The following is an 18,985-nucleotide window of genomic DNA, read 5'->3' as shown; positions in this document are numbered from 1 at the left end:
TGAACTTGTATATAACATGGAAAAAACACTTTTCTTAACGTGTGTAGAAATACATGAAAAAAAAATAAAATTATAACATTCTATAGACAGAAAGCACCTTTCAATTTTAATTTTAAAATTTCTTCCCACTTCATATAGGAACAGTACTTCTCCATCCTTAGTTGAGCATGCCCAGTTCTTTGTGGGTTCAAGGTCTGGTTTTCTTGCTGCAGTGATAGTATTGTTTGCATCTCCCTTTGTTATTCCTTTCCAGGCCCAACTCCTCTTTTTTTTCCGTTAAGGATTTCTGCAAAAGCAATGGGCAGATTCCCTGCCTCCAGACACCCCTTAGAGGCTGGTGAACCACATGTATCTGGCTCTTGTAATGGGTTGTTAAAAGCACTTGTTCATCAGATATTTTCTTTTTATTTGTAGATTTAGAAGTATTTTAGCAGGTGTACATTTGCATATAAAAGAGAATAAAAGATAAGAAGTTGAGGCTTTTTCTTTCTCCTCAATACCATCTCTCTCCTACCTCCCTTTATTCAGCATGTTTTCACGTTCTTGCTCTAGCTGTTTCCATTTTCTAGACACAAAATGCGTATCAAAAAGAAAAAAAATCTTCTTAGTGATCTCTGAGCACTTTGCAGGAAGATGGATGATTGGGTTCTGGCAGCTTATGTAACAGTAGAGGCACCGTATTTATCTCATTGTGTCATCAGCCTGGAATCAGTAGACAGGATAGATTTTAATCTCTTGGAGCTGGATACTACATAGGATGCAGACCCTCATTTTGTTTTATGTTTTAAACTGCAGTATTTTCTACCTTTTAAACAAAACTTGACAGAATTGAATATGTAATGGATGCTTGACTGCAAGTTTCAAAACTGAAAACTTGAGAATGTGTGTGTACTTGTTTCTGTGTATGAAAAGAACTGTATTCCTTAGAAATGGTGGTTTCATCTAATTATTTTCATTGCTCCCTAATTTTTTGAGTAGTTACCATTATGAATGGGAGAACTGTTTTCCTGGAGTTCCAAGGCACAGGGCTACAAATGTACATAAAACTTTTAAGAGCCATCCAGTCTTCGGATTTTCAAACTTATGGCTTGCTTGCAGCTGAAAAGACTAGATTCTTTTCCCCTTCGAAATATATGAACTTTGGCCCTTCAGTTATAGCCGGCTAATTTTCACTTTCTTTTTTTTCCCTACTTTTTTCTCCTTATTCATTTATCCTTTTATTTAATAATTGTGAATTTGCAGGCAGCAGAACAGCGTCCTTTTAACTGCTTGATTCTTTGCCATCTTTTTCGTTCCAGAAAAGCTTAGACCCAAGCTACCACTAAGCCTATGTATATTGCTTGGCCTTTTTGTACTGTGAAGTTGGCTTCCTGAGTATCTTCTTGACTGTTATAGGAAGGGTTCTGAATTGTTTGAGAACCCTTAGCAAAAAGTACACTCTTGCCTGTGGAGAGAGGCCCACACCATTTAAAAATCTTCACACAGCTGACGCAGCCTCCCTGGGTAATGTTCCAAGACTTCACCCTTTCCTGGCATCTAGCTTATGTCCTTAAGATGCAGCTTTACTATGTTATGTGCTATTCTTACCGTGATAGAAAGTTCCCAGAAAGAACTCTTGCATCCTGAGCTGAATTTCCAGCAAGACTGGCCAATTGATAAATACTTCAGTGATTGTGGAGAGTTTGGAATGCTGCAGATCCAGAACCTATTCACAAATTATCTGGGGAAATCTCTAACCCCATAAATAGCCACACCTTGCCTACCTCTGTTTCTGAATTAACATTCTTGTGATTAATAAATGTATTAACTTAGCAGACCACCAGGTCCCACACCAATCAAAAACCTAAGAATGTCATCAGATAGAATCTGAGACCTATAGTAGAACCCCCTGAGTCCTCGCCACCCCCATCCCACTTTTCTAGGACCTCCCTACTGAATATATCCACCAGTGTATTTGAAAAGTGTCTCGGTTTATGACTTTTCTTTGTTCTGTTACTATAAAAACATAACGTTACTGCTACCACTCTGGAACGTGGAATTTGGGGTAACCTGAATCTGTGCTCCCGGGCCATGGTGACTCATATTTGGCTCCAGAATAAATTATCTCTTATCCCCTTTGAGGTGAGAGTTATGCTTTTGTGTCGACATTATTAAACATAAAAATTACCAATAATCTGCTTTCTAAGGTGCTGATTACGTTGTTTGGCCTATACAGTGCTTTATTTAAAGAAAGAAAAAGGCACAAGTCTGATAAGACTAGGCCCATTTTCCTCCTATCAGCAATTGACTGCAAGTAAGCACTGCTGTCCTATGCATACAAGCGCATGCTCCCCAGCCTGCTGCAGGGCTGTCCCTTACCATGGTACCCACGTAGCCAGAGTCTCTTCTTTGTGGTACCTACGTGACTTCATGTAGTGTCTGCATTCATCATCCCTCTTTATCGAGTCCATTTGCAGTATCTGTTCCCTTGAACATCCCTTTCCCTTCTCAGATTGTTTCTGTGCATGTTGAATATCCTGCAGCCACCCCTAAGTTTTAAAAATCAAACCCTATTAATCCTGTTTTTGCTATTTGAATCATCTCCAAGTCCTCCATATATTGCTCTGTGTAATGAGTCTGACCAAAATAAAGGTGTAATATATACTGTGGGAAGAATGATTCCAGTTTTCATTTCTGTAGTCATGCCTCAGGTTCTGTTTATTCATCCTTGTACCTTTGAAACTTCACTTAGTCCTAAAACTTTTGGAGGAAGCACGTGCTGGGGTGGATGAAGTGCCCAGCAGTCCTCAGTCTGATTTTGCCAGTCCTTTATTACTCAGGTCAAGGCAACTGCATTCCACTTAAAAATGTGTGCTCCAGGAAGCCTCAGTGATACTCTGATGGGAGAAGGGCCACCAAGGCTGAAGGATGCAGTATGGTACAGAGCATGATTGGGAAGGAGCTGGTCCTGATGGTGTAGTATGACAAGAAAGTAAGCCATCTTTTTCTGAGGCTGTGAAGGCAGACTTGAAAGGAGACCTTGATGACAGGGCCCAAGTTCTGCAAGCAGCAAGAAAGAGCCAGGCTGGTAATACACAACAGTAATCCAGCACTGGAGAAATGGAGGTAGTACTGGCCTACAACAGTGAGACCCTGCCTCAAAATAACCAATAAAAGAAAAAAGGAAGAAGAAAAGAAGGTCACATTGGAAAGCATGAGGAACATGGGAGGGGATCTATCTTTCTAGTGCTGTTCAAAGTCAATTCACTTCACATTGGTAAATATTTTTCCTTGTTAGACTCAGCACACTCTTATGTTTGGACAGAATGCTGATTCCTCCCAGTCTGAAATTCCCTCCTGGCTACCAATTGCTATTTCTCATGAAGTCCACTTCTGAGAGTTAGTAGAATGTGTCATCCCACTTTCTGAGAATCATGAATACTTCTTCCTGGAGTTAGATGACTTCCTAAAGACAGTAGGCAGAGGCCACTGGAGGGCCTCTCCTGAGCACGTGGCTCCTCTCTTTTTGGTCTTCTTTTAGCTCTTATCTTTGCTACTTTTTCCTTGACATTGAATATAGCCATTAATATCGGGACTTGTATTCTAGAAGCTGAAAAACTGTCTGGTTAGATTATGCACTAAAACATATTTTTCACCTCTTGCACACTGATCTTTTGCATTTAGATTATAGATGCATTTAGATTAGATGCAATTTAATTTTATTAATCTATTTTCCCTGCCCAATTCACTTTATATCTGAAGGAATATGGATGCTAGGCTTAGCTGGGGCATATTATTGGACTTCCTGTTGGAACCAGCCTCCACCAGGCAACACTTGGTGGCAGGTCAGTCCTCACAGTGCACATTCACACACACGCATGCATTCAGGCACATGTGCACACACTACACAATACTTTTCTGTATGCACTGCGTCTCACCTAAATTGAATTTTCTAAAATGCTAATTCCATCACACTAAACTGACTTCCCAATCCAGCGATGTTAAAAATAAATAAATATTGCCTTAGAACCAGGTACGGTGGCATATGCCCTAAAATCCCAGCACTCGGGAGGCAGAGGCAGGCAGATCTCTGTGAGATCTAGGCCAGCCTAGTCTATATAGTGAGTTCCAGGCCAGCTGGGGCTACAGAAAAACCCTGTCTCAAAAAACAAAAAAACTGTGTGTGTGTGTGTGTGTGTGTGTGTGTGTGTGTGTGTTTGTCCTTAGGATTTATTACCTTCAGAATTAAACTTCTCCCAGATCTATACATATTTTAATTATATACTGTTTGTTACCAAGTACGGTGTTCATTTTGAATAATCATTTTTAACTTGGTTGATTCTCACTATGACAAGATAAGTTATATTTTAGTTCTTCAGCTTAATCTAGTAATAAAGGGCTCATGGCCAAGTTCTTAAAGAGCCAGCCAATTATTTTGTGGCCCCGTAGAAGATGTGGAGCAGGGCTACTGTTTTGTTCTGTCTTCATTAAAACCCTGTTCTCTATTCACCATTTCACCCAGGTATCCATAGAACTTAAGATAATGGGGAAGGTTCTATCACATAGGGCCTTTTCCTAATTTTTGTCAACAGTCTTTCCCAGTAGTCTTCCCCAGTATAACATACAGCAGGCACTGTTAGAATCCCTGCTGATCTCTCTGGATACCTGGCTTTGCTTTCTACTGGAACACTTCCTCTCCTCCCCTGGGATTAGATTTTCTCAACTGTGGGACTGTGAATCTGCCACTGTCTTCTCCCCCTTCACCCAGGCCTCTCTCAGAGTCCCATACTCTAGTATGAGAGCCTAAGACCAGGGCTCAGATTGCCCTGGAGTGACCGACTGCCCAGGATGTCTCTGGTTGATTTTTGGAGCTGCTTCTGCAAGACTGGAAAGGTAGAAAAACTATTTTCCTGTGACATTGAACCTGTATACAGACCCACCCAAAAACTGAGTGGAATTTGCTGCCTCAAACTCTTTAAAAACTTATCTTTGTATCTTAAAATTTAGGCTCAATTAAATTTGTAGTGAGCGTCTGTTATCCCAGCACTTGGGATGTAGAGTAGGAAGACTGCAAACTTGGACTATGAAGAAGTGTCTCTGAATAGTAGAAAATACAATGTTTCTTTGCCCCCACCTTTTTTTTTTCATGGATAGAAACAAAAGCCTACCAGTTGCTGAAGAAGTCTACCCTTCAGGATAATTCAAACCAAACTGAAGAGACATTTCAAAGTGAATTTTCAAGTAAGTAAGGGCAGATTCACCCTTGAATCCTGTGGCAGGGGCACAGGACAACAGCCAACAGTGCTAAAAGAGGCATAGCTTTTAGAGTTTGCTTTGTAACAAGTGAGTCAGAGTAAGCAAATACCTTTTCATCCTTAGCAAACAGGTATTTGGAAGGGCCCTCCCTTTTGGATTTGTGGGACCCAGTATGTTAACAGCCCTCACAAACTGTTGGATTCTATCTGCCGTGCCATAGTAGTAGCTTGTGATCAGGAAGCACAGGAGATGTCCCAAACTTCTTCTCTTGCTACATCTCCTAGTTTCTTAACCATCAAATGTCAGCTTTGTGCTGGATCCTCTCTCATTGGAATGTTGGGAAATTCTCAGCTCATAGGATGAAAAGATATAAATCCCATGAATGCTAAATTTTAAGCATAAGTTTAGTTCCTTTAACCTATGATTTTTTTATTATCATTTTCTTACATTTGCCTATTGTACATTTATTGTTTTTGTAGTTTTTCTCTTATTATATCCTTTTTTAAGGTATTAGTCGATTTAGTCACCTTTACAAAAGACATAGGATATAGAAAATGCACGTGAGTGGCTTTATTTTCATATAATCATCAGTCTGTAATTTTTCAGAGTTATACAGTGATTTTTTTTTGGGGGGGGGGTCTTTTTGAGACAGGGTCTCGTGTAGATCCAGCTGGCTTGGAACTCACTATGTAGACCAGGCTGACTCATAGAGATCTGCCTGCCCCTGCCTCCCAAATGCTGGAATTAAAGGCATGTGCCATCACACCCAGCCACGCCATACAGTGATTTCTTAATATCACATAATCCTTGGATCATTTTGAGATTTCCAGTTGTCTAAAACATGTCTTCTTTAGACAGATACTTTTTTCAAGGCATATATGTAAGGTGCATCAGAACTGTCTGTCTTTGGAGAATGAATTCCTAGATAGTATTAGTGATAGAGTCATTTATTTTGGTTGTTTTGAGGGTTCAGTGAGCCACTTCTGCTTAAAGGCCCAGCACAGGGCCTGGGAGTGAGAAACTCCTCGGGAGAGCCAGCCCCGTGGTAGTTATGATTTGAACTCTACAAATATAAGACATCATAGTTTGTTGAGGTGCAGCACTGGCCCTCTGTCCTGAAGGAGGTTCTGATTGCTTTGGAAAGTGTTGAGCCAGGTGTGGTGGTGCAGGCCTTTAATCCCAGCACTCAGGGGACAGAGGCCAGTGGATCTCTGAGATCAAGGCCAGCTTGCTTGGACTACATATTGAGTTCTAGGCCAGCTAAGGCTACAGAGAGACCTTGTCTCAAAAAACAAAACAAAACAAAAACAAGAATAACAACAGCAAAAGAAGATATTAAGTGTTTGCTTGTCATCGTTTTGTTCACATTTGAATCACACAGTCAGAACCCAGATGGGTCTTAGAAGGTATTTGTCCATTCCCCATATTTTACAAAGTCCCAAGAAAGTAATGCCTTGCTCAGAACATAGCTGCTTAGCAGATGCACAAGGTTGAGAAAGCAACTCTGCAAATGTTTTTGGCAAGCATATTTTTGTACCTGGTTAGCAGGTGCAAAAGATGAGTATTTGACATAAATTGTCATCTCTTACTGGGCATGGCAGTGCATGCCTTTAATCCCAGCACTTGAGAGGCAGAAGCAGGCAGATCTCTCTGGGTTTGAGGCCAGCCAGGGATACAGGGAGACCCTGTCTTAAAAAAAATTACCATCTCTTAGATATCTATAAAAAATTATATTACTGGAGCTAGAGAGATGACTCAGTGGTTAAGAAATCTTACTACACTTGGAAAGGCCCCAAGTTTGGTTCCCCAGTACCTACATCAGGTGACTCACAACCAGCTATAACTCCAGTTCTAGGGGATATGACTAGCTTTGGCCTCCACAGGAACCTGTACAAATATGGTAGGAACCTGCACACATATAGTACACATGAACTCACATACATACACATAAATAAGACAATAAATTATAGTACGAGTAAATATACTAATAACTTTTTGCAACTTTTAAGATGTATTTTTATTTTGTGTGTATGACTTTCACCTGCATTTGTCTATATGTACCATGTATGTGCCTATGCCTGCAGAGACCAGAAGAGGACATCAGATCCCTAGAATGGGAGTTACAGATGTTTTCAAGGTGCCATGTAGGGTCTGGGAAGCAAACCCAGGTCCTTTGCAAAAGCAGCAAGTGCTCTTAACCACTGAGCCATCTCTCCCATCCCTAAATAATATTTTTTATTTATTCTTTAAAAACTTCATTTTTTTTAACTTTTTAAAAATTTTTAAATATTTTTTTATTTTATTTGATGTGTATGTGTGTATTGCCTACATGTAGATAAGTGCACCTGTTTCGTGCAATGCCTACATTGGTCAAAAGAGGCTATCGGATCCCCTGGGACTAGAGTTACGGACAGTTGTTAGCTGCCATGTGGATGCTGGGATTCGTACCCAGGTGTTCTGCAAGAACAACCAGTGTTCTTAACCGCTGATCCATCTCTCCAGCCTCATAAAACTTCATACCTTTCATACAGTATATGTTGATCATATCTTATTAAAGTTTTCATAAGTGAAATGGCACTTTGCAGATTGTATAGGTAAGCACTGCCAGGTTCGGTTCCCCCAGTCCATCTCATAGTGACAATATATGCTTTGCAAGATTCCAGTAGTCTGATAGTGGAACCACATAGGTGTTTCTGATGGTACTGGCTGCCCTTGGAGTTGACAGTGCCTCTGGCATTCACTTTCCATTAGGTTGTGCATTACCTTTCACATCTGCTCTTCTCAAGTCCTTCTGTGAGCTGCACAGAGAAGCAGAAGGCCATCTGGAAGGGTGAAGGGAAACTTCACAGCACTTAAAGACAGTGAGGGTCGGGATCTCAGCTCCACATTTCACTCCTGAATAAAGTCATACTTTGTTTTAGGTCTCTTGTCTCCACTCCTGTCACAAAGGAAAGCCAATTAAACCTTGAGCCTTGGTTTTTATAACCAAAAGTCTTGTCCTGTTAAGAATGTGGAGACACTGTTGGACTGGATGTGTCCACATTGCTAAAAGAATGACTGCTACCAAGATTATATGCAGGCCAGCCAGTTACAGGTTAGAAACTCAGCAGGCCTTTGGCAAAGCTGCCTGTGCACTCTCAGTCTGGGATCTTGAATAACTGCTCATTGAAACCAGATGGTCAACAGAAGTATCTGAGGCTGGGCATGGTAGGGAGAGTCCAAGTCCCCAGGCCCCAGGGAAAGAGGTGAGTTATGCATCCTTACCCTTGACCTTCTCAGGCTAAGACAATGGCCTTGACAGCTTTCAGTGGAGATTTGTTCTTCTTTATAGGATCAGAAACAGGATTTGACAAAGGGGCAGAAGAGTAGGCAGGGTGGGTCCTTGTCAGCCAGAAGTGTTAATTATTTCTGAGGTCTGGTTCCCAGTTACAGTGTCTTGGTGAGCCATCCCTGCCTGTATCCTAACAATGTTAATTATTCAATGTTATGTGCCACAATAAAAACCCATGTTCTTATGTGTACATCTTGGTCATTTAAAGGCAGAGCTTGCAGAGGATTTAACTCTTGTCATAGGGTGCTTGCCTAGCAGGTGTGAGGCCCTAGGTTCAATCCCCAGTGCCCCCCCCCACACACACACACAAATAATAAGTAAAAACTGAAACAGCACTTTTTGGGTGGTTTTGCTTTTTACTTTTTTGTGCAGCTTCTGTTTAAGTATCACAAGGAAAATTCCCCATTTCCTTTCAGTGTTCTATAAGCATTTTGTCCCTGGCCTTAGAAGCTCTCTTATGTTCTGTGGCTTTGACCAGAATCCTTCTGTTTTTCCAAAATTACCAGGAGGCTGTTTTTGTGCTTCTTTCGTGGCTGTGTGGCGTCTCTCACTCTCCTTGTTTGTGCTTATCACAGGTTTGAATATTGGCAACATCACATTCAAGACAAAGACAGACCACAGAATTGCTTCGGAGGCTAGTTTTTCATCTAGTGAAGGAAGTCCTTTGTCAAGGTAAAGTCACGAAAACCTTTCTGAATAGCAGTAACAAGATGAAAAATGTCGCTACTCAGTGAATTAAATTCTGGCTGTATGGTACTTTGCTTCGTGACTTGTTGGAGGGTTATGGTTTGGGTTTTTGTTTATCTAAAATAACAGTTGAAACTTTAGTCTACCTTTGAAAATATTTGTACCCGAGCCAAGTATTGTTTTGCAGCTGCTGTTTCCCTGGTTTAAGTCTCAATTGACACCTCAGTGAACCACAAATTAGCAACTACAGCTGCTCGCAGTAGGATTGCTTAGAGACCACATAATGGAGGTTGTCAGGAAAAGGGCAGAGAGAAAACATCAGGCCTTAAAAGAAATAAAGTGGCATGTTCCTTCTGAGGCACCTGATAGATAAACTTGTAATTGCTGGATATTAGTTTTGTATTTTTTTACCAAGTATTTGGGCTCTGTTACTCTTTCTTTCTCTGATGTTTTCTTGGTTATTTCCCTTAAAGAACAGATTCATCTTTTCACAGTTGTTAAAATGTAACACAAGCTTTGTGAGCAATGGTGAGTTGTATGCTGAATTTGTCAGCAGCATGCAACCCTAATTATGCAATGACTTCAAATCACTTAGTTTATAATGTGAATATAAGCAATTGCCTGATGCAGTGACTACTCTTTTACTTTGGGATAAATACCATTTAAAACAGCCTAGCAAGTTGCTTTTGTAATAGCATTGCTCATTAAAAAGGTGTCCTTTAGATGATTGTATTACCTTTGAATTTACTACTTGACCCTGATGAAATTTTAAAACATGACCTTTAGATTTCCAGTGCCACATGTAATGTCCAAATAGCATAAAATGATCTGATCCAGAAATGTATTGAGAAATGAAATGAAAGCAAAAAAAAAAAAAAAATCCTTTCATTTGTATTTTATAAAAGCTTTATGATATTTTAGGACCTGGACTATTTAAATGAGGTTAGTTTTCTAAAATTTTTGCTTTTAGAAACTTGACAAGTATCCAAAATGCTTATTTAGTTATCAGGAATGAGTATCTGCCTGACTTTTCAGTCCCATTTTAGGAGGAAGTAGGAGGCAACTGGATTAGCAAGTGCTGAAGTACTGTATGGTTAGGGTTATACTCTAAATTCAAGTTCTAGGACTTTTGCAAGAATTTTGCAATAATTTCTATCGTTTCTAGGATTTCATGTTATCATTTGGCTTAAAAATTCATCCTTTCAGTTTTTAAAGATAGAAGTATTGGTGTCCATTATGTTTTAGAAATACTTATTTTTAAGATAAATTCTTTTTAAACTTTATATGTGTTTTTTGGGGAAAATTTTTGATACATTCAGAAAGCAATAGGATTTTGTAGGACATTTTCTCAGCCTGATAATTTCACATCTTGGCTACAGTTCACCAACTAAAATTGAATTTTTTTTCTCCTGCAAATTATAGCAGAGGCTTTTTGTCATTACAATTGTCCCTGCATGAAATTAATTTCCTAATAAATCACAAGTAATCTCATCACCTCCTTTAAGAAAAACAAATAAAACCCACTAAAAGGTCTACCAGGAACCCTTGGCTCTAGACACTTGATAGTAATCCAGCATGAAAGGGTCCAGACGAGGAGTGCATGGCTTGGCGTGCTGTTGGTCACAGTTTGGTTCTTGTGCTGGGTCTGGTATTGTTAATACCCCACCCTGGGCTTTGGAGAGCTTGGGTTCTGCTGTTTGTGCCTGGCTCCACTGAGATTTCTTAGAGGCTTACATTTAAGGGTCCCACTTACTGCAGTCACTCCTTGTGCTTTATTGCTTTTACAAGTGGTCTCGAAACCTAGTACTTGAGAATAAACATAACAGTGCTGCGCTGCTGTAGCACTTTTAAAAATTCTTCTTTGCTCTGTTTTGTCAGTGAGCTGATGAGCAACCTCAGAGAGAGAGAGAGAGAGAGAGAGAGAGAGAGAGAGAGAGAAGGAAAAAGAAAAAGACCCCACTGGACCTTAAAAAAGGGGGGGGCTTCCTCTGATGTCCTAGAGACAATAATTATGATGTGCTAGTTAAGCCCAAACTACAGCTGAGGGATTTTACTTTAAAGCAGCGGCTTGGGCGCAAAAATGCATTTATAGCTCTTTGTCTGCACCTCATTATGTGTGGGCCTGATTCATTAAGTAATTGGTTTGCAGTTGTTTACATGAGTATTAAGGCCTTCTTTTCAGCCGCCTTTGAGAGATACATTGTGCAAATGTTGCTTGTGATGCATGCAGAATGAGGGCCAGAGGGTCTGTCCTATTGGCTAAACAGTGCACTCTGTTGAAAAGCCAGAGAAAGGGATTGGGTGCTGCTTTGCATAGCAATGACTTTCTTAATAAGCGTTACAGATTAATACACACAAGCTATAAAAGATGCAAAGAGATACTCTTAGCACATTTATACATGCTCATTTCATTGTGATGGTGGGGTCCTGGTGCTTTCAGATTCCGTTCTTCAGAGCAGCGGCTTCAGTGCATGAGCCGTAATAGAATCCGATGTTTATTGTATTATAAATCACGGGCAAGTAGGCAGATCGGCAACAGTTTATTACTAAAGATTCTTTCAGTGTAAATCGTTTTCTACCATTGTATTTGCTTCAGTAAAATCATTTTGTGGTTGAGTGGGGATGAAAGGCATGATGTACGAAGGAGTGAGTCCTAATAGGAAGCTGGTCTCCAAGTAAAGACCACTTGTTCCCTTTTGTTCCAGAGTGCATGCCAGAGCTTTCTCCCTTCTGCAAACATTGTCTGGCTTTACCTTCCCCCAGGAAGCGGTTTCCACACCCGGATCCGCTCCTTATAGTTTCAACTGGTGCTGCCTTGTAAACACAGCCTTCTGGCAGAATCAAGATAAGATATTTACCAGAAGAAAATAGTATGCCTTGTAGCATGATTGCATGGGAGAACCGTAGTAAAAGTCACCCAGCCTCGCCAGCCCTTAGCAGGACCACCGTGGGTGGCATTCCGGGCCAGCCCTGCAGCTACGGGAGTGGCCAGCGGAGGGCGCCAGCGTGCAGCTGACGTCCCGGTGGTGGCAGAAACCGCTTTTCCTGCCCATTCATTCATATCATTTTCCCTGGGATAATATAAATTAGATCATGAGAATCCAGTTGTCTATTAAAATAAAAAAGAGTTTTCCTAGAAGTCCTTTAGGTTTCCTTATAACAGTGCCACCTCCTCCCCTAGCTTAGAAAATCTTTCACCATTAAAAAGATGCATTCACGCTGAGTTAGAAGTTCCCTAAACGTTCCACTGTGCTTATCATAAATCCACATATTTTGCTTTGTTTTGTTTTTTGTTTTGCCTTGTTTTGTTTTGTTTTTCTTACAGAGAAGACTTTTGCATAAGAACAATCACCTGGTTATTTCAGGGAAAGAAGTTAGCAAGCTGACCCCAGGCAGCTGAAAGTAGCATGTGCCGGCAGACGTCCCACTAACCATCAGGGGGCGCTCAGACTTTGTCAGAGTTAACGGCCTCTGAGTGGTGGTTTTAAAACTTAAAATTTGTGTTCGTGGAGATTTGTTGGCATGATTGCTTGGATTTTTTTTCTTTCTGAATTACTTTTTGCCTTACATTTTCCAGAAATATGTCTATTTTGAAGGAAATTCCAACTGAAGATTCCATTTGAGATTTGGGTATTTTGTTTTGGGACAGGATCTCACCATGTACCTCTGGCTGCCCTGGAACTCAGTTTGTATACCGGGCTGGCCTCAAATTCAAAAAGATCCACCTGCCTCTACCTCCTGAGTACTGTGATTAAAAGCATATACCACCATGCCCGGCCCTATTTGAAAATTTTTAATGCTGACTGCAGAAAACAATCAAAACCACTAAGATTTTTGTAATTCACAACCTTGATACCATACCTTCTCATAAGTTAGTTTTTTTCCAGTCTGTGTGTGTCTGTGTGTGTGTGTGTGTGTGTTTATGTTTGTATAGGTGTGTGTGCACATGTGTGGGTGTGTGCATGTATAAGCCAGAGGTTGACATTGGGTGTTTTCCTTCATTGCTCTCTCCCTCATTTTTTGAGACAGGGTCTCTCAGTGAATGTGGAACATACTGATTTGACTCTGGCTAGACTGGCCAGCCAGTGAGCCCTAGGGATCTGCCCAATTCCACATTATCACTATCACCCCCCACCCCACCCCTAGCACTAGGGTCACAGATACATGTCCATATCCAGCTTCTACATGGGTGCTGGGAATCCAAACTCAGGTCCTGATGCTTACATAGCAGGCCCTTCCCCTCCTGAGCTATCTCCCAGCTTATAGTAATAAGGCCCTAGAATAGGAAGGATACTTCCCACTGCAAGCTATTTCTTATTGTCCTCAGTACCATAGGTTTTGTTCTTAGCAGGGGCCTCAGAGTTCATTGCCAAATTGGAGTGACATGACCCCAAAGTCAAGTAACGGGTTTGTTAATGGGCTGTGAATATTTTTTCTGTAGAAAAAAGATAGATTGGGAGTCAGTGTGTTACTAACTTTGGCACATCCCCCAGGTCTTCTTAGTCTCCAGATTCCTCCTCCTCTCAGCCCATCCCAACTGCTTCTGCTGCAGCCAGTCTCCCAGGAGGCCCTATGGCATGTACCCTCTCCAGCTAGAGTGGCCATACTCGAGGTGCCCTTGTAATCCTACTGTGTGGGCTCATGGAGTGTCCTTAACAACATCAGTTCACATGTCATGCCCTGATGTGGCATAATATTCCTGTGTCCCTGGCCTTTATTTCTGTTCTTTGGTTGAATTGCTCCAACCTCACTGTTTTCTTGGCTTCACTCAACCTTCCAAGTGCTTCCTGAGCAGAGGATGGCTGTGCACAATGCCCCTCTGGTGACCCTGTGGCTGTTTTCTTCCACGATCTAGCTAGGATAGAAGCCTTGACCTCCCTTCCCACATGAGCTTTTCATTGGGGTGCCAGATATCTTTATCACCAGGGCTGCATAACTGTTGAACTTCCTGAGAGAATGGTCTCTACCATTTACGCAAGCATTTCTCTGTGGAAATCACTTGCAAAAGTACCTCACCTCTGTATGGCTTCACATTCCTGAGCTGGTGATGGACAGTGTGCATTGTAAACAGTTATCTACAAGAGTGGTAGTGGTGGTGGTGGCAGTGTGTGTGTGTGGTGTGTATTGTAAAAGGAAAATATTAGCTCAGCTCTGATTAGACCCTCTTCCCTCACTGTCCTGCTTGCCTTCTCCATTCAGTCTCAAGAAGCAGGAGCTGGATAAACACGCTTACAGAAGTCCTGATGGGAATCTTTCCTGATTTCCATCCTGGCTGCTGGTGGATGATTTGTCTTGACCCTGACCTTGATGAGGATGTATGGATCTTGACACATGTCAGGGACCTGAAACAGCATCTCCCAGTTGTGCCATCAACTCTCCACCAATCCCACAGTTACCCTTTTGGGACTATGTCATAGTTATTATTTTGGTGCATGTGTCCCTGGAAAGGGAGTGCTTCAAGGGCAGAGATGGAATCTGTCTTTCTCCTTTTTTACCTTGAAAAGCAGCAGGTTTCCCTGTGGCATTTTCATGCTATAGTTTTGATTGACCTCCTCCCACCCCTTTCCCTATCTCTCCTATGCCCACTCAAACCCTCCCACCCCCCAGTGTTCACCCTTTCACTTTTGTAATACTGAGCCAGATGCACAGAGGAATGCCACATAGTAAGGTTGAATTAGGAGTCCTTTATTAATAGCCAGTGATCAGAGAGGGGGCTGATGCCCAAAAGAGCTCTCAACCCTGAGGACAAGCAGGGCAGGGTTTATAAAGCTTAAAGCCACAGTTACATCATGCCAGGGACAAATCCAATAACTGTAGTTATATCAGATCGCCATAGTTGTACCAGACCAGGGCCAGTTCAGTTAACAAAGAGGTTTTCAAGTTAACAAAAGGTTTCTCAGAACTGTAGAAACAGTGGGCTCCATAGAGGTGCAGGTATAGCTGGGAGGGAGGACCTGCTATCTGGGTGTGCTACCTAGCTACTTGTAAGTTTCCCAGTATTGTAGGAACAATGTACTTCCTGAAACTACCTGCATGAGACGTTCTGCCTGGATGGCTGCAGTGGGACTGCCTGGGCAAAAACACGGGGTAAAGTAAGTCAGCTAGAACAAAATGGAGTAGTTTGTCATTTCACTTTCATATCACTGGTGTTCTATAACACTCTCCAAGTCCTCCCTTAAATCTTCTTTTTTCCCTTTTCTACTTTCCTGGACTTTGCACGCATTCATTTCCACATACTCATATATGAACATTTGAAGCTAGAATCCATATATGAGAGAAAATAAGCTTCACTTGATTTTCTGGGCCAGGATTATCTCAGTATATTTTCCAGTTCCATTTATTTTCCTGAAATTTCATTTCATTTTTCTTTGCAGCTGAATAAAATTCCGTTGTGTATAAGTACCACATTTTCATTATCCATTCAGCCACTGATGAGCATCTAGGCTGACTTTATTGCCTAGCTATTGTGACTAGGACAGCAGTGAACATGGATGAGTAGGTATCTCTATGGTAGGATGTAGAGTCCTTTGGCTGTATACCCGAGTGGTATAGCTGGGTCATGTGATAATTCTGTTTTATCTCTTGAAAAACCTCCACACTAATTCTGTAGTGGCTATACCAGTTTACACTCTCACCAACAGTGAATAAGCGTTCCTGTTTCTTCACATCCTTATCAGCATTTGTTGTCGTTTGTTTTCTTGATGATAGCCATGCTGACTTGGTAAAGAAGAATCTTAAAGTAGTTTTAATTTGCATTTCTCTGACAGCTAAGGATGTTAAAGACTTAAAAATATTTATTGGCCCTGTAGTTTTTTCTTTTGAAAACTCTCTGATAAGTTCCATATCTCATTTTTTGATTGGGTCATTTGCTTTCTTATTTTTAATTTTTATTTATTTATTTACTTTTTGTATATTCTAGACACTACTTCTCTGTCTGATGAATAGTTGGCAATGATTTTCTCCCGTCCTGTGGACTGTGAAGCTTTTAAATTTCATGAGGTCCCATTTGTCAATTGTTGGCATTATTTCCTGAATAAATTCAGAAAGTTTTTACCTATGCCTGTAACTCAAAGTGTTTTTCCTGCTTTTTCCTCTAGCAGTTTTAGAATTTCAGAAGTTTCATTAAGATCTTTGATTCATGTGGAGTTGATTATTGTGCAGGGTGAGAGATAAGGATCTAGTTGCCTCTTTATGTAGATATCCATTTTTCCACCACCATTTGTTAAAAGAGGCTCTCTTTTCTATTTTTGGCCTCAAAAATCATATGACTATAGCTACACAGGCTAATATCTAGATCTTCTATTCTGTTCTATTGATCTATGTATCTACATTTGTGCCATTACCATGCTGATTGTGTTACTGTGGATCTGTAATATAGCTTTAAATCCGTTATGGTTATTTCGCCACACACCTCAGCATTGCTTTGTCTGTCTCAGGTCTTTGTACTTTCAAATGAGTTTTAAGATTTTTTTTTTCTGTTTCTGGGGAAAATGGCATAGGAATTTTGATGGGAATTACATTGAATCTGCAGATTGCTTTTGGTAAGGAAGCAATTTTCACAATATTGATTCTTCAATCTATGAATGTGTGAGGTCTTTCCATCTTCTAGTTTCTTCTTTAGCTTCTCTTGAGTATTTTAAAGTTTTCATTATAGACGTCTTTCACTTTCTTGGTTAGGTTTATTCCAAGGTAGTGTGATGGGGAGGGGGTGCAGTTGTGAATTGGATTTCTTCCCTCATTTCTTTGTAAGCATGCTTAAGCTACTAATTTTTGTATGTTAGTTTTATATCCTGCTACTTTGCTGAAAGTGTTTATCAGTTCTAAGAGTTTGTTCGTGGAGTTTGCAGGATCTCCTATACAATTACAGCATCTGCAAATAAAAATACTTTGGCATCTTCATTTTTTGTTTGATTTCTTGTTCTATTGCTCTAGCTAAAACTTCTGGTAATATATTAAATAAGAGTGGAGAGAGTGGACACCTATGTCTTCTTCCTGGTTTTAATGGAAGGGCCTTAAAGTTTTACCCATTTACAGTCTTTATTGCATTGAGATATGTGCCTTCTGTTCCAGGGTTCTTCAGGACTTTTATCATGAAAGAAAGTTGGATTTTGTCGAAAGCCTTTTCTGGTTCTATCCAAATGACCATGTGACTTCTGTCCTTGAGTCCATCTAAGAATGTAGTACATTTATTGATGATTGACTTATGTTGAACTATCCCTGCATCTCTAAAATAAAGCCAGCTTGATCAAAGAGATGATCTTTTTGATGTGTTGTTGTATGTGGTTTGCAAGCATTTTGTTGAGAATTGGTCTATAATTTTCTTTCCTATGTTTTAGTTATGTCTTTATCTGGTTTTGATGTCAGGGTAATACTGGCTTCATGAAAAGAGTTTGGAAGTATTCCTTTCCTATTTTATGGAATAGTTTGAAAAACATTGACATTCTTCTTGGAAAGTCTACTAAAACTCACCAATGAATCCTAAACTTTTTTTCCCCAGATTTTTTATTCTTACTTCACTTTCACTGTTGTTGTTTTACTTTGCTTTTTTGTTGTTGTGATAATACAGGCTGGCCAGAAGCAACTTAGGTAAAAAACGGTTTATTTCATCTCACACTTCCAGGTCATAGTCCATCTTTGAGGGAAGTTCAGGCAGGAAGTCAAGGCGGGAATCATGGAGGAATGTTGCTTACTGGCTTGTTCCAGGTTCATGTTCAGCCACATTTCTTTTATAGCCCAGACCCACCTCTTAGGGATGGTACTGCCCTCCATGGACTGGGACCTCCTATATCAATTAGAAATCAAGAAAATGGCCCACAGACATCCCACAGCCAATCTGATGGAGGAAACTCTTCAATTGAGACTCCCTCTTCCCAGGTGGAGCAAATTGTCAACCACATTTACCCATCACATTTATAGAACTGCTTAAATGATTTGCTTCCTTTGGTTTAATTTTGGTAAGCTATAGGTATCTAGAGATTCATCTATTTCTTTTAGATTTTCCAATTTAGTGAGATACATGTTTTTAAGGTATATCCTAATGGTTTTCTGAATTTCATTGATATCTGTCATAATGGCTCCTTTTCATCTCTAATTTTATTAATTTGGGGTCTTTGCAATCTTTCTTTGGATTAGTTTGGCTAAGTGTTCATCTTTTCAAAGAATCAACTGTTTATTTCATTGAATATTTGTATTTTTACCATTTCCATTTCATTAATTTCTTCCCTGATCTTAATTATTTCTTTTTTGTCTACTGAGTTGGGGTTTGGCTTGTTCTTGTTTTTCCAAGGCCCTAAGGCATACCACTAAGTTATTTATTTGAGATCTCTCAGATTTTGTTTTTGAATTTTATGTGTCTGTGTTTGTCTGCATATATATAAGCGCACCACATGCATGCAGCGCTCACAAAGGCCAGGAAAGAGCATCAGATTCCCTGGAACTGGAGTTAACAGATTGGTGTTAGCCACCATGTGGATGCTGGGAATCAAACCTGGGTCCTCTGCAAGAGCAACCAGTGTCCTTAACCACCAAGCCATCTCTCTAGCCTCTCTCTGATTTCTTGCTTATTGGGGGTAGGGCTGTTTGATTGATTGATACAGGATCTCTCTGTAGCCCCAGCTGACCTGAAACTTACTTAGTAGACCAAGCTGGACTTGAACTCACAGATTTGTCCACCTCTACCTCCCAGATACTGAGATTAAAGGGGTGCACTGCCTTACCCAGCTCTGTCTGGTT

The 18,985-nt window shown here is 40.5% G+C and overlaps 1 protein-coding gene across 6 annotated transcripts in view; it reads left to right on the top strand.

Annotated features, from left to right (window-relative positions):
- The window catches only part of Kiz (kizuna centrosomal protein), a 142,820-nt gene that overhangs the window by 108,290 nt on the left and 15,545 nt on the right, over positions 1 to 18,985 (top strand). For 4 of the 6 annotated variants that reach the window (XM_008841289.2, XM_008841298.3, XM_008841281.3 and 1 more), the window contains 2 exons: positions 5,134 to 5,220; positions 9,142 to 9,238. In XM_008841289.2, the coding sequence (XP_008839511.1) occupies positions 5,134 to 5,220; positions 9,142 to 9,238 (184 nt within the window). The remainder of the gene's footprint in view (positions 1 to 5,133; positions 5,221 to 9,141; positions 9,239 to 18,985) is intronic. The other 2 variants (XM_029567604.1, XM_029567598.1) reach the window with 1 other exon arrangement.

Source organism: Nannospalax galili, unplaced genomic scaffold (genome assembly GCF_000622305.1).
Source record: "Nannospalax galili isolate Female #2095 unplaced genomic scaffold, S.galili_v1.0 scaffold510, whole genome shotgun sequence".
In the NCBI taxonomy this organism is placed as follows: domain Eukaryota; kingdom Metazoa; phylum Chordata; class Mammalia; order Rodentia; family Spalacidae; genus Nannospalax; species Nannospalax galili.
Note: the sequence above shows the minus strand (reverse complement) of the source record. Positions and strands in the feature narration are given on the sequence as shown.